This window comes from Phocoena sinus, chromosome 1 (genome assembly GCF_008692025.1).
Source record: "Phocoena sinus isolate mPhoSin1 chromosome 1, mPhoSin1.pri, whole genome shotgun sequence".
In the NCBI taxonomy this organism is placed as follows: Eukaryota; Metazoa; Chordata; class Mammalia; order Artiodactyla; family Phocoenidae; genus Phocoena; species Phocoena sinus.
This window is the reverse complement of record NC_045763.1, coordinates 75,573,681-75,590,455: the sequence shown is the minus strand read 5'-3', so window position 1 is coordinate 75,590,455 and position 16,775 is coordinate 75,573,681. Positions and strand designations below refer to the sequence as shown.

At 41.8% G+C, this 16,775-nt stretch overlaps 1 protein-coding gene across 1 annotated transcript in view; it reads right to left on the bottom strand.

Moving 5' to 3' along the window:
- The window catches only part of WDR63 (WD repeat domain 63), an 84,400-nt gene that overhangs the window by 62,730 nt on the left and 4,895 nt on the right, over positions 1-16,775 (bottom strand). Inside the window, exons 2-3 of the mRNA XM_032640918.1 lie at positions 10,906-10,983; positions 10,461-10,499 (exon numbers count right to left, since the gene is read on the bottom strand). Coding sequence (XP_032496809.1) covers positions 10,461-10,499; positions 10,906-10,969 — 103 coding nt within the window. The 5' untranslated portion in view covers positions 10,970-10,983. The remainder of the gene's footprint in view (positions 1-10,460; positions 10,500-10,905; positions 10,984-16,775) is intronic.

Here is a 16,775-nt window from a genome sequence, read left to right as displayed (position 1 = left end):
GGAACTGGGGAGGAAGGTGAGGTAGGGAATCCCTCTTCCCTCCTCTGGTTCCCCAGTCCCAGAATTGCCCTCAAAAGAGGAGGGAGGGGAGGTTCAACAGGCTTCCATTCCTGTTCTTCCTGTCCCTTTGCCCCCCACCCCAGGTCAGTCCTGGGCAGCAGCAAGCCCTGGGACAGCAGATGGAAGAAGACAAGGTATCGTTTTGCCTCAATCTTCTCTCTCGACCCTACTTCTCATTTTCTTATCCTTTTTTATCACCATCAGCTTCTACCACCCCAGGTTCAGTTCTGCATTTATCCCCAGAACTCCCTCCCCCAACTCTATGCTCCGGGGGCCCCAGAACCCACTCGCATCCTCTCCGGGCCCCCCACACCTGGATGTCCCAACATCCTCCCTCCCACTGCTCAACAGGTGCGTCATCGAGGGGAAAAGTGCATGCAGCCTCTCAAGTAGGAATTTTGAGCTTATTTTCCCACAGAAACATTGACCCCTCACCCTGGAAGCTCTATGATATGATTATTCAGGTGATTACTAGTGACTCTATGCATAACACTGATTATGTATGGAAATATATTCTAAATTGCAATCCATTGGCATAATAAACAAACATTTGGAATACAAGCGGTTCATAAATTAGGGACAAATTGCCCATTTTTATCTCTCCTTAAAATACTAACCCTAACACCTGCATGTAGAGGATGCTCAAAGGCAACTGTTTTTTTTTTTTGTTGTTGTTGTTTGTTTGTTTGCATCAGATCATATTTATTGTGGGGTTAGGGGTGGGGATCTTGGGGTTAGAGTGCAGCAACTGTGGCTGGCGGGATAAGCCGCTCTCGATGTGCCTGCGGGAGCTGTCCGGGTGTCAGGGACGGGATGGTCCAGGGCCAGAGGGCACGCAGGATCCCGGGGGTGCTTATGACAGGAAGCAGTGTGCTGGCGTCTGGGATGCGGGTCTCCAGAGCTTCACACACAGTAGGCCCCCAGCACGTCCTCTGGGGGGACCTCAGGGCCCAGATCCTGGTTGCTGGTGAGGCGGAGGTGACGATGCAGGGCAGTCACAGCCTCGGGGTCTGCCTCAAAACAGCTGTTGACTTGATTCACATGCAAGTTATCCTTTAAAATCACACTGCCAGCCGTAATTTGTAGAGTGTCCGATGCATAACAGCCCTTGGAGTTTTGTCTTGGAAAACCACTAGGTGGAACTATGAGACCCACACTGAGCTGAAGCCAAAAAGGCGGTGGCCGCCCTTCATAAACAGAGGTGCTCACAAAGACCAGAAAGCTTCCTACCCTCCACGAAACTGGAAGGACACTGACAAAGATGGTGTTCTATGTCACCTGCTCCCACTAAACATACTTCAAATCCTACTGGATGGATATTTGTCAAAAAAATAATCCTTTTACACTAATTGGGCTTTTTCAAGGCAACTTTAATAGAGGCTCTAACATTCCTTTATCTAGAAGTTAGCAGTAGTAGTAGCCTGTTTCTGGCTGGGGTCGGGAATCGGTAATAACTTCAGGCAACTAGCAGCCAATAGACTACACAGAACGCCTAGAGTCTAGTACCTCCGTGCCCTACCTGAACAATGGCCAAACTAAACAGAGCAAGGCCTGATGCTACTGGCCACCCCAAGGGTCTCTGGCTAAATTCAGTGTAAGAATTGTTGTTATTTAGGCTTTGAGGCCTGCACTGAAGATAGCACTGTAGGTATATAACAATGAGGCTCTGGTGATTAGCGATGAGATGGGCTCTGGGCTCAGTTGTGCCTCCAGCAGAGTGGTCCAGGAGGGTGAGAAAGATGTTGGAGCGGAGGAGAAGGGCTGCAGGGACTCCTGAAGCTTACAGAGGTCAGGAGTGCCTGCCATGAGTGCAAGACCTACTGGATAGGGGGCCAGGCCAGTGCAGTGACTGAATAACAGTGTGAGTAAATAACAGCATGTTAATTATAGTAGCTTCTGTGAAGCACCTACTGCCAGACGCTATTCTAAGCACATTACATGGATTATTAATTCATTTACGCTTCATAACAACATTCAGACGCCGCTCCTGTAATTGTCTCTTTTTTTTTTTTTTTTTTTTTTTTTTGCGGTACGCGGGCCTCTCACTCTTGCGGCCTCTCCGTTGCGGAGCGCAGGCTCCCGACGCGCAGGCTCAGCAGCCATGACTCACGGGCCCAGCCGCTCCGCGGCATGTGGGATCTTCCCGGACCGAGGCACAAACCCGTGTCCCCTGCATCGGCAGGCGGACTCCCAACCACTGTGCCACCAGGAAGGCCCTGTCTCCATTTTTTAGCTGAGAAAACTGAGGCCCACAGAGTCCAAGTAAGGTATCCAAGGTTGGGGGCTGGGAGTTAGAAATAACGGGAGCTAGGATCCAAACCAAGGTCCCTGCACTGTAACTAGCAGGCCATACTTTCTCTCACAAGTGTGAACACAGGGTGAACACAGGGCTTCCCTGGTGGCGCAGTGCTTGAGAGTCCGCCTGCTGATGCAGGGGACACGGGTTCGTGCCCCGGTCTGGAAAGATCCCACATGCCGCGGAGCGGCTGGGCCCGTGAGCCATGGCCGCTGAGCCTGCGCGTCCGGAGCCTGTGCTCCGCGACGGGAGAGGCCACAGCAGTGAGAGGCCCGCGTACCGCCAAAAAAAAAACAAAAAACGTGAACACAGCAGAGGACAGGAGATGGTCCTCCTCCACCTTCACAGATAGTCAGGGAGGTAAGAGAGACACTGTATAGGATGCAGTAAATGACAGTTATTCACTTGGTAGAGCAGGAGCCAAAGACAGACTCAAGCTCCACACAACTAACTAGCTCGGAATCTTGCTGCGCGCGCAAGGAAGAGGCCGGTGCAATATAAATCATAGGTCACACATCAGTTGTCCTGCATATTGAACCAGAGTATGTAAATAAGCCCCGTGTATTTCATCTTTTAGCATTTTGGTTGTTGTTTACTTTAAAAAAAACCGTTTTATTGAGATATAATTGATAAATAATAAACTGTATATATTTAAAGTGTACAATTTGATAAACATATGCATTTACCCATGAAACCATCATCACAATAGAGATAAAGAACAAATCTATAATCCCCAAAAGTTTCCTCCTGCCCCTTCTTCCAGCACCCCTCCTCACTCCCAGGTAACCACTGCTCTGCTTTCTATTGCTATAGATAAGTAGTTTGTTTTTTATGGAATAGTTATAAAACTCACCTCTCTGGGCATCTGCTTCCTCATCTGAGGAATGAGGTAGTGATACCTACCGCATGAGCTTGTGGCAGAAGTTAAATTAGGTAGTCCACGCACATTTCCTTAAAAATTGCACAACACTTTTTGTTTGTTTGTCTTCTTTTGCTCAGCACAATTATTTTGAGATTCACTCATGTTGCTGCACGTAGCAGTAGCTCATTCCTTTATATTTCTGACTAGTATTTCATAAAAGAAAAAATGAATTAGGCAAAGATTTCTTAAGAGTTACAGTTTGGGGTGTTGTATCTCAGAAATCTTTGCTAATCCAAGGTTACAAAAATTTTTCTCCTATGTTTTCTTCTAGAAGTTTTACAATATTTGGTTTTATATTTAGGTCTATGATCCATTTTGAGATAATATTCGTATATAATGTGCGATATGGATTGAGGTTCACTTTTTTGCATGTAAATATCCAACTGTTCCAGCATCATTTGTTGAAAAGACTATCTCTTCTCCACTGAACTGCCTTTGTACTTACTTTTGTTGAAAATCAATCGACCATATATATGTGAATATAGTTTTGGACTCCTTATTCTCATTCACTGATCTATTTCTCTATCTTTTTTTTTGGCCGCGCCGTGCAGCTTGTGGGATCTTAGTACCCTGACCAGGGAATGAACCCGGGCCCTTGGCCGTGAAAGTGCAGAGTCCTAACCACTGGACCGCAGGGGAATTCCCTATTTCTCTATCTTTATAGTATTTTGTTTTTATACTAACAACAGTAAAATGCAAACCTTCTTTGAGACAGCCCTCTGTAAGGAAATGTGCATGTACTACCTAATTTAACTTCTGCAACAAGCTCATGAGGTAGGTATCACTACCTCATCCTTCAGATGAGGAAGCAGGGCCCAGAGAGGTGAAGTTGTTTGTGGTCACACAGTCATTAAGTGGCAGAATTATGATTCAAACCACATCTGTTTAATTCCAAAAACTGTGCTATTAATCACTTGTGGTAAACAGAATAATGTCCCCCCAAAGATATCCATGTCCTAATTTCTGAAACCTGTGAATATGTTGCCTTACATGCCAAAAGGGACTTGCAGGTGTGATTAAGTTCAGGATCTTGAGATGGGAAGATTACTGGGCTCCTGAGGTGGGTCCAATGTAATCACAAGGGTCCTTATAAGAGAAAGGCAGGAGGGTCAATGCCAAGGAAGGACATGTGACACGGAGCCAGAGGTCTACGCCGGAGAAAGATTAGAAGATGCCATGCTGCTGGCTTTGAAGACAGAGGAAGGGGCCAAGAGTCAATGGACACAGGGAGCCATTAGGTGAAAAAGGTAAAAAAACAGATTATCCCTTCCGAGCCTCCAGAAGGAACCAGCACTGCCAACACCTTGACTTTACCCCAGTGAAAGTAATTTCAGACTCCTGATTTCTAAAACTGTATGATAATAAATTTGTGGTAATTTGTTATAGCAGCAATAGACCATTAATACACCACAGATACTCTAACCTGTATTAAAGTGTGACTTATAATTTGGGTAAATTATTTAACTTTTGGGAGTCACAGCACCTCCATCTTGTAATGGCCACAGCAATGTTACTTCCTAGAGCTGAAGGGATGAGAGGAGTATGCAGGGCACAAAGCTGTTGCTCCATAAATGTTAACTACATGTAAAAATCATACCTCTTCTCTAGAAACCTCCAGACGTTGCCTTAATTAGGAGACAGTTTTTAGCTAGTCTATTGCTCCCTTGGTTCCTTGGTAGGAAAGGGAAACCTAGTCCTCTGCAGCATAACAGCCACAAGTCCTGAGTGACAGCTGACAATGTCAGACCCCACATCAAGGAAGTCAGAGGGTCCTGGTGTTGCCTGAGGGGAGTCTGGGGGTAGAGAGAGAGGCTGTAAAATAAGGGGATGCTAAGTCAAAACCTACCCTCAAGTCTCACTACAAAGTGCTAAGATTTCCTTCTCTTTTTTTTTTTCTCCTTAAAGAAACATACTCACATCTATTTTTCAGCCCATTTACTTTCAGCTGAAACCTCTCCACCATGCCCCATTCTCAGGTCCATGGATTTGCTTACCAGTTAATTATTTAATCAGGAAATATTTACTACGCAGCTACTATGTGAAAAGCATGGTGCTAGTGCCAGGGTATACAATCTAGAGGGGGAGACAGACATTAAATAGATAAATACACTCAGAAATACATAAGGACAAATGGTGACAAGTGCTATCTAGGAGAAAACAGGGTGAGAGATAGAACATAGAACTAAGGAGGGTGGTAGTGCTGGTGGTCTGTCTAAACAGGAAGAACAGGGAAAGCAATTCATTCATTTATTCAATCAATCAATCAACAAATATTTATTGAGTGCTTATTCTGTATCAAGATAGGCATTGGGGTAGAGGGGTGAACAAGAGTTTCTGTTCCCCTGAAGCTTGTGTGTGTGAAAAAAAGAGAGAGAGAAAGAAAGAGAGAGAGCGCACACACAAGGGAGGGCCAGCATGGGTAGGTATGTAAACAGCTACGTGTTATAAATGCATAAACAAATAAATATGCTCCATCCTCATTCATAAATTTTATATTTGCAAATTCACTTGCTAAAATGTATTTGTAATCCCAAGATCGATAGTTGTGGCACTTTCACGTTCATTAGTGGGCATGCTTAAAGTGACAAAAAATGTGAATTGCCTGATGTGCACGTTGCCAGGTAAGGTCAAACAAGATGATGCTCTACCATCTTCCGTGTGCTCTCATACTGCAAACAGTGTCTTTCCACTGTCTATATAGTACCACATTTTTCACATTTTTGTGCTTTGTATTGGTGATTTGCCTATTTAAAATGGTCCCCAAGCTTACTGCTAAAGTGCTCTCTAGTGTTCCTAAGTGCAAGAAGGCTGTGATATGTTTTACAAGAAAACATGTGTATTAGATAAGCATCAGTCAGGCATGAATTATAGTGCTGTTGGCTGTGAGTTCAATGTTAATGAATCAGCAATATATATTAAATAAGTCGTCTTTAAAGAGAAACACACATAAAACAAGGTTATGTATTAATTGGTTAATGAAATGTTGTGACCAGAGGCTTGGAGGAACCTAATCCTGTATTTTCCCTAGGAGCAATGGTTCAGTACCTGCTAACTCAGCGTTTGCAGCAAGTGTATAGAACTTCCATGAATAATGAGAATTGACTGTACTTTAACTTCAGAATTATAAGTGCTATGAAGGCAATAAAATAGGGTACTAGGTGAAAGAAATGCCTTCAAGGAAGGCCTCTTGCAGAGATTAGATTGGAGTCTGCATCTGAATGATGAGGTAGGTAGGAGGTAGGTGCATGGAAGGCTTATCCAGGCATTGGGAACAGCAAGAGCAAAGGTCCTGAGGCCGGAACAAATTCACTATGTTTTGTGCTAAGTAAGGCTGATGAGCTGTAGATGGAGGTGAAGGATAGAGAGACAAGGTCAGAGAGGAAGGTGGAGCCAGGACCACTATAAGGACAAAGAAAAGCCATGGGAGAGATTAAGCAGGAAAGAGGCAAGTCAGAGGGTTTCTGTGTGCAGAATGCATTGAAGGAGGCTGAGTGGAAGCAGGGATACTGGTTAGGGATTAAGGATCTAAGCTAAGTGAGGGATGTGGAGGCTAAGGTTGCTGATGTGGAGATTATGTGAATTGAATGGGTTTGAGATATGTTTTAGGTGTTGAATTGACAGGACTTGGTATGGCTTAGATGCAAGGGAGGAGGTGTTGACGGGAAGAAGGGTCAAAGATAGCTCCCAAGTTTCTGGGTGGTGCATTCATTAAACATTTATTGGGCAGCACACCCAGTCCCAATGCTATTTATTGTTAGCTAACATCCTCCCACCACCTCCCTGCCTTCACACACCACACCTGCAACCCCTTTGCTCCCTTGGCCTGGCCACCATCATCTCTTTCCTAGATTGTTGCAATAGCTTCCTAACTAGTCTCTGCCTCTGTCTTTGCCCCTGCAATTCCCAAAAGAGTAGCCAGGGTGGCCCTTTAAAAACATAAGTCAGTTGTTTTTGGATAGAATGTCCTATAAATATCAATTAAGTCCACCTTGTTTAATGTATCATTTAAAACTTGTGGTTCCTTATTTATTTTCATTTTGGATGATCTGTCCATTGGTGAAAATGGGGTGTTAAAGTCCCCTACTATGATTGTGTTACTGTCGATTTCCCCTTTTATGGCTGTTAGTATTTGCCTTATGTATTGAGGTGCTCCTATGTTGGGTGCATAAATATTTACAATTGTTATATCTTTATCTTGGATTGATCCCTTGATCATTATGTAGTGTCCTTCTTTGTCTCTTGTAATAGTCCTTGTTTTAAAGTCTATTTTGTTTGATATGAGAATTGCTACTCCAGCTTTCTTTTGATTTCCATTTGCATGGAGTATCTTTTTCCATCCCCTCACTTTCAGTCTGTGTGTGTCCCTAGGTCTGAAGTGGGTCTCTTGTAGACAGCATATATACGGGTCTTGTTTTTGTATCCATTCAGCCAGTCTATGTCTTTTGGTTGGAGCATTTAATCCATTTACATTTAAGGTAATTATTGATATGTATGTTTCTATTACCATTTTCTTAGCTGTTTTGGGTTTGTTATTATAGGTCTTCTCCTTCTCTTGTGTTTCTTGCCTAGAGAAGTTCCTTTAGCATTTGTTGTAAAGCTGGTTTGGTGGTGCTGAATTCTCTTAGCTTTTGCTGAGGTTTTAATTTCTTCATGAAATCTGAATGAGATCCTTGAAAGAAATTAAAGATGATACAAATAGATGGAGAGATATACTATGTTCTTGGATTGGAAGAATCAACATTGTGAAAATGCCTATACTACTCAAAGCAATCTACAGATTCAACGCAATCCCTATCAAACTACCACTGGCATTTTTCACAGAACTAGAACAAAAAAAAAAATCACAGTTTGTATGGAAATACAAAGGACCCCGAATAGCCAAAGCAAACTTGAGAAAGAAAAACAGAGCTGGAGGAATCAGGCCCCCTGACTTCGGACTATACCACAAAGGTACAGTAATCAAGACAGTATGGTACTGGCACAAAAACAGAAATATAGATCAATGGAACAGGATAGAAAGCCCAGAGATAAACCCATGCATATATGTTCACCTTATCTTTGATAAAGGAGGCAAGAATATACAGTGGAGAAAGGATAGCCTGTTCAATAAGTGGTGCTGGGAAAACTGGACAGCTATATGTAAAAGAATGAAATTAGAACATTCCCTAACACCATACACAAAAATAAACTCAAAATGGATTAAAGACCTAAATGTAAGGTCAGACACTATAAAACTCTTAGAGGAAAACATAGGCAGAGCACTCTATGACATAAATCACAGCAAGATCCTTTTTGACCCACCTCCTAGAGAAATGGAAATAAAAACAAAAATAAACAAATGGGACCTAATGAAACTTAAAAGCTTTTACACAGCAAAGGAAACCATAAATAAGATGAAAAGATAACCCTCAGAATGGGAGAAAATATTTGCAAATGAAGCAACTGACAAAGGATTAATCTCCAAAATTTACAGGCAGCTCATTCAGCTTAGTATCAAACAAACAAACAACCCAATCCAAAAATGGGCAGAAGACCTAAATAGACATTTCTCCAAAGAAGATATAGAGATTGCCAACAAACACATGAAAGAATGCTCAACATCATTAATCATTAGAGAAATGCAAATCAAAACTACAATGAGATATCATCTCACACTGGTCAGAATGGCCATCATCAAAAAATCTACAAACAATAAATGCTGGAGACAGTGTGGAGAAAAGGGAACCCTCTTGCAGTGTTGGTGGGAATGTAAATTGATTCAACCACTATGGAGAACAGTATGGAGGTTCCTTAAAAAACTAAAAATAGAACTACCATATGACCCAGCAATCCCACTACTGGGCATATACCCCGAGAAAACCATAATTGAGAAAGAGTCATGTACCACAATGTTCATTGCAGCTCTATTTACAATAGCCAGGACATGGAAGCAACCTAAGTGTCCATCGACAGATGAATGGATAAAGAAGACGTGGCACATATATATAATGGAATATTACTCAGCCGTAAAAAGAAACGAAATTGAGTTATTTTTAGTGAGGTGGATGTACCTAGAGTCTGTCATACAGAGTGAAGTAAGTCAGAAAGAGAAAAACAAATACCGTATGCTAACACATATATATGGAATCTAAAAAAAGCAGTCATGAAGAACCTAGGGGCAAGACGGGAATAAAGACACAGACCTACTAGAGAGCGGACTTGAGGATATGGGGAGGGGGAAGGGTAAGCTGGGACAAAGTGAGAGCGTGGCATGGACATATATACACTACCAAACGTAAAACAGATAGCTAGTGGGAAGCAGCCGCATAGCACAGGGAGATCAGCTTGGTGCTTTGTGACCACCTAGAGGGGTGGGATAGGGAGGGTGGGAGGGAGGGAGACGCAAGAGGGAAGAGATATGGGGACATATGTATATGTATAACTGATTCACTTTGTTATAAAGCAGAAACTAACACACCATTGTAAAGCAATTATACTCCAATAAAGATGTTAAATAAATTTTAAAAAAGTAAGTCAGATCATGTTACCTCTCTGCTTAAATACCAACAGCTCCCCATCCTAAAAGCCAAAATCTTTACAATGACCAGCAAGGCTTTTAGAGATTCTTCCTCCCCACCCTCACTGTTTCCCCTCTGTTTCTAAACATGAAGTGCATCATCTAAGGCAACTCTGAGAAAAAGTTTCAACAACAACAACAAAAATAAAAGTTGTTGGAATAAGATTATTTAACCTCTAAATGTAGGAACCATATTAGTTCGGTTGTTTAAGTTCTAGTTTATTTGCTTAAAAATCAGCCTCTTTCCTTGAAATAGCGGAACCCCACCGTAGCGTACAGATAAATATTGCCCATGATCAGAGTTTGAAAAATACTATTATAATAAAAGTAATGACTTGCAGACAACACACTTTACAGTTATAAAAGGTCTCTCAATAATCATACAATGTTGGATTTTTAAGGGACTGCTTGGTCCAAGTCTATTTCTCAGTTTGAAATTCTCTCTTCCACTCTTACTTTTTATTTTTTCTTTAAAAAATTTATTTTATATTCCAAATGACATGATGTAACTTTAGTCCATGCACATTTTGATCAATCATTTCAATCTGTAATATTCTCCCTTGCTTATTGCATATTAAAATGTTGTAGAACTGGGGACGTAAATTCTAAATTGTATTTCCACTTACCCATGCTCTCCATATTCACAGGTTCTGCTTCTTCACTAACTAGAATATAATAAAATGATGTCAACTTTACATTTTTGAGTCGAATATGTATCTTAGTTTACTACAATCTTCTACCAAGGCTTAAAACATAAAACATAAGGCAAATACACAGTGAAGACTTAAGCTATTTTATGAATAATTAAATAGAAACTGAATAATTGTCTTTCTTACAGAATTATCTCATAGTGATATATTTGCTATGACATTTATTATATGACATTTAATTGATATTGTAATGAAATGAATAAAAATAATAATAAATCCCCGTGTTTTGAATTCCACTTGTGTTTGACTTTATGACAGCAAAAACATTTATTTGAGACATAAAACCATGATCGTTTTGGCTGCTAATATATATACGAATACTAAATCCATAAAAATCCCATTGATGAAAAAACAGTCCTACCAGGTAACGTTATTTTGGTTTTGCCACGTTTTGAGCGCTTTTGTTTTTGACGTTTTGGAGCCATGGCTCTAACTTAGGCTGCATAAAGAGAGAATATCATTAGTAAATTCTGGTTTACAGTTCCAAATAGTAAGCATTATCATTTAGTAAACATAAGAATATGTTTTCTAAGTTTTGCCCTCAGCTAAATCAACATGTATCTTCACAGAATGGGTGTTCTGTGACCACAGGTTTATTGCAACAACAACGTTCCTAATGAGATCTTGCCATTCCAGCAGAGCCATTCAACTGAAGCACAAGGAGGTGACCTGCCAACACTTCAAGGTTTCCGCCACAGGCCCTGCCATGGAGCCACAAGAGAGGACACTGGATCCCCTGCCTCATGCTCCTGTTTCCATTCCAGGGAGCTGTTTTGCACTGTCCTGTGCCTAGCTCCCTGTCAGGTGACCCAGCTAAAAACACAGGCTTAAAGTCCATGGGCAGACACAGACTCACCATGTGCACATACATACATTTAAATGACATAATTTTGTCCTAGCATATGTACATGTAACCACTGTGTCCTAATTTGCCCTGTCAGAGAATACCTCCAAAGGTTTGCTATGGAATTACTCATCAATTCTGACAGGACATATTATGGCCAAGATCACTGCCGTGACACTAAATCCTTGTCTCCTCAATGGTCACCTGTGTCCCATCTTGTTAAATGATTAGGAGTGTGATTTCACGAGTCTGACCAGCAGGGTTTAAAAACAGACTCTACTTTTATTTAATATACATTTTTTAAATTGGGGTATGGTGGTTTTACAATGTTGTGTTAGTTTCTGCTGTACAATGAAGTGAATCAACTATATGTATACATATATCCCCATATCCCCTCCCTCTTGGACCTCCCTCCCACGCTCCACACCCCAACCCACCCACCTAGATCACCAGAGCACCAAGCTGACCTCCCTGTGCTATACAGCAGGTTCCCACTAGCTACGTATTTTACACATGGTAGTGTATATATGTCAATCCTAATCTCTCAGTTCATCCCCCTCCCCCTCCCCCTCTGTGTCCACACATTCATTTTCTATGTCTGCATCTCCATTCCTGCTCTGCAAATTGGTTTATCTGTATCATTTTTCTAGATTCCACATATATGTTTTAATATATTTGTTTTCTCTTTCTGACCTACATCACTATGTATAAGAGGCTCTAGGTCCATCCACATCTCTACAAATGACCCAATTTCATTCCTTTTCATGGCTGAGTAATATTCCATTGTATATATGTACCACATCTTCTTTATCCATTCATCTGTCGATGGACATTTAGGTTGCTTCCATGTCCTGGCTATTGTAAACAGTGCTGCAATGAACACTGGGGTACATGTGTCTTTTTGAATTATGGTTTTCTCAGGGTATATGCCCAGAAGTGGGATTGCTGGGTCATATGGTAGTTCTATTTGTAGTTTTTTAAAGAAACTCCGTACTGTTCTCCACAGTGGCTGTTATCAATTTACATTCCCACCAACAGTGCAAGAGGGTTCCCTTTCTCCACATCCTCTCCAGCATTTATTGTGTGTAGATTTTTTGATGGCCATTCTGCCTGTGTGAGGTGATATCTCATTGTAGTTTTGATTTGCATTTCTCTAATCATTAGTGATGCTGAGCATCTTTTCATGTGCCTCTTGGCCATCTGTATGTCTTCTTTGGAGAAGTGTTTATTTAGGTCTTCTGTCCATTTTCTGATCGGGTTGTTTTTTGGATATTGAGCTGCATGAGCTAAAAACAGACTCTACTTTTTACCAGCTTAGTGACCCTAGGTAAATTATTTACCTTCTAAGCCACAGTGTATTCATCTGTCTAATGGGGATAATAATAAAACCTACCTCACAGGGTAGGTAGGGTGTTAGGAATTGAGAAAAATTTGCATCATCATCAACTCAGTCATCTGAGACTGGTTTGCCTCATTATAATAAGCCAACCCCAGGTGGGATATTATTTCATAGCCCACAGTCAAAATATCACACGTATTGCTTTATACCTAGTCCTTTGATTACTAAATCTTGACTAAAGTGTGGGTGCGTGTGTCTGTGTGTTTGTGTATATACACTTTTCCCTTCAGATTTTTCACATGTATTTTTTCAAATGGCAGTAATGATTTTAGTAATAATATTCTCATGTTTATTGAATACTGCCATGTGCCTGGCACAGCTCTAACTACTTTACCTGCATTCTTTATTTAATTTTAACCACTCTTTTAGATAGGCATTTTATTAATACTATGATATTCATGCTCATTTTATCATGTGAAAACAGAGGCCCCAAGAGGTCAGGTGACTTGCCTGAGGGTATGTGCAAACTGCGGATGGTGGAGTCAGGGTGTGATCCCAAGCAGTCTTGTTCCAGTGTCCATGCTCTTAACCTTTGTATGAGACTATCCCTTGGATTTCAGTGATAAATAGTTACTGTGTTTCATTACAAATGAAGCTACTTAAAAGTATTGTCTTTACCTTGAAAGGTATGATTTTATTATTTAATCAGCATTTTACGATTCTGACAGTTAAGGAATTTCTACTTTTTAAACGTTGTGCAATGGACGGCTCTGATCCAACATTTCAGCCTCTCAAGTGTCCTTCATCCCACTTCCCAGACTTGGTGTAATTTCAAACCTTGAAACTAATCTGTTTTCTCAGAAGGTTCTTTATCAATGTACCCATCTCCACATTCTATTTCAGCTGTATTTGACTTAAAATACACAAAAACACTGTGAAGCTTACCCAAACCCACCCTACATGTGTGCACACACACACACACACAGTCACCCCCCACCACTATTTATTCCACAAATATTTATTGACTATAATGTGCCAGAGGATTTCCTAGGTGTTAGAAATACAGCTGTGAAAAAATAGGCAAAACCCCTGTCCTGATAGAGCTTATGTCCTAGTGGGGAGAGAGCAAAGAAAGAAGCAAAATAATTGGTACTTCAGATGATGATAACTATTAAGGAGAAAAATCAAGTAGGAAGGGAGAGGAAGTGTAGGAGTGGGGAGGTCACAATCAGGTCAGGTCACCTAAGTAACGTTGGAGCAAAGACCTAAGAGAAGGGAGAGAGCCAGAAATACAGATATCTAGGGAAAAAAACGGTATTTCCAGGCAGAGGGAATGGTAAGTGTAAAGGTTCTGGGGCGAGTATGCTTGGCACTTTTAAAAAAACACGAGATAGCTGGAGTGGAGTGATTGAGGGGAACACTAGGAGGTAAAGTTGATCAGAGAGGTAAAGGGGTATGTATTACAGTAAGTCCCCAACATACGAACGAGTTCTGTCCCAAGAGCGCATTCTTAAGTCCCATTTTGTTCGTAAGTCCAACAGAGTTAGCCTAGGTACCCAACTAACACAATCGGCTATATAGTACTGTACTGTAATAGGTTTATAATACTTTTCACACAAATAATACATAAAAAACAAACACAAAAAATAAACATTTTTAATCTTACAGTACAGTACCTTGAAAAGTACAGTAGTACAGTACAAAAGCTGGCATACAGGGGCATGTTCGCATCTTTGAAAGTTTGCAACCCGAAGGTTCATATGTAGGGGACTCACTGCAGTCAGCTTTGCTGTAGTAACAAATGCCCTTTAACTCTCAGTAACATGCAACAGCAAACATTTATTTCTTCCCATGTTCTGCATTATGGCTGTGGGTGAGTTCCTCCTTCAAGTCTTATTCTGGGACACAGGCTGAAGGAGCAATGCCTATCTGACACACACTACTTTCAGGGCAGAAGAAAAAGTGAGAACTAATAGAACCGTGTGATGATTTCTGAATCTTCTCCTTGGCACTGGCACACTGTCCTTTTATCTGCTCACATTCCATTGGCTCAAGCAACTCATACAGCCAATCCTGATAACGGGAGAAGAATGTATACTTGCATAGGAATGGGTCGGAATGTGTGATCCTCTTAAAAGGAAGGTTAGGTAATAAGGGCAATTATGTAATATACCACAAGGGAGCTATGTCCTGGATAAGGACTTTGGGTTTTACTCTGAACGAGGTGGGGAGCTTTGGATGGTTTTGAGCTGGGGAGTTACTTTACTTGACCTGACTCACATTTTAAGGATCACTATGGCTGCTGTGTCTCGAAGACTGTAGCAAGGAAAGGGCTGAAGCAGAAAATCCAATTAAGAGACAAGTCAATAATCCAAGAGAGAGATGATGGCAGTTTAGATAAGGGAGGTGAGAGTGGGATGGAAAAAGTGATTGGATTCAGGGTATATTTTGTAAGTAGAGCCAACAGGATTTGCTGATGACATGGATGTAGGGTCTGAGAGAAAGAGATCAAGGATGACTTCAGTGAGTTTTGCTTAAGGAAATGAAAGTATGGGGTTGCTGTTTATTGAGATGGGGATCCCCTGGGAAGAACAGATTTGAAAGAGAAGATCAGGGGTTCAATTTGGGGCATGTTAAATTAGACCATAAACTGGACTATAAACTCTGGAAGGATGGGGGTTGTGTTTTCTTTCCTATTATTATAACCTCTGTACCTGACAAATGTATCAATACATACTGAGAAAAATTGTTAACTTAATGATTCCCTGGTCCTCCCTTCCCCCTTCCACTCTTAGTTTGTGAATTTCCAGTCTGAACAAAAGGCTTTCACCTAATGGCCTGTGGAATAACCTGTATGCATGCTTTATTAGTTTTCTATTGCTGCTGTAACAAATTATCACAAACTTAGTGTCTTAAAACAACACAAATTTATTATCTTATAGTTCTGTCTGGCATGGATCTCACTGGGCTAAAATCAACATGTCAGGGCTTCCCTGATGGCGCAGTGGTTAAGAATCAGCCTGCCAATGAAGGGGACGTGGGTTCGAGCCCTGGTCTGGGAAGATCCCACATGCTGCAGAGCAAGTAAGCCCGTGCGCCACGACTACTGAGCCTGCACTCTACAGCCTGCGAGCCATAACTACTGAACGCATGTGCCACAACTACTGAGCCTGCGCTCTAGGGCCTGTGAGCCACAACTGCTGAGCCCGTGCACCACAGCTACTGAGCCTGCGCTCTAGAGCCCGCCAGCCACAACTACTGAAGCCCGTGTGCCTAAAGCCCATGCTCCACACCAGAGAAGCCACCGCAATGAGAAGCCCATGCACCCCAATGAAGAGTAGACCCCGCTCGCTGCAACTAGAGAAAGCCTGCGTGCAGCAATGAAGACACAACACAGCCAAAAATAAAGATAAATAAATTAAAAAATAAATCAAATCAAAACAACGTGTCAACAAGGCTGCATTCCATTCTTTTTAGAGGCTTTAAGGGAGAATCTTGCCTTGTCTCCTTGCCTTTTCCTACTTCTGGAGGCCCCCAGCATTTCTCGGCTTGTAGGTCCTCTTCCTACATCTTCAAAGCCAGCAATGGTGGGTTAAGTCCTTCTCACATAGGGTACTCAGATCTTCACTTCTTCCACCCTCCTCCACTTTTTTTTTTTTTTTGTGGTACGCGGGCCTCTCACTGTTGTGGCCTCTCCCGTTGCAGAGCACAGGTTCCAGACGCGCAGGCTCAGTGGCCATGGCTCACAGGCCCAGCCACTCCGCGGCCTGTGGGATCTTCCTGGATCGGGGCACGAACCCGTGTCCCCTGCATCGGCAGGCGGACTCTCAACCACTGCGCCACTAGGGAAGCCCCCCTCCTCCACTTTTAAGAACACTTGTGATTACCTTGGACTCACCTCGATAATAAAGGATAACCTCTCTATTTTAAGGTGGGCTAATTAGCAATTTTAATGTCATTTGCAACCTTAACTCTTCTTTGCCATGTGTAGTAAAATATTCACAGGTTCAGGGATTACCAGGTGTTGCTTTAATATATAGGTATCAGT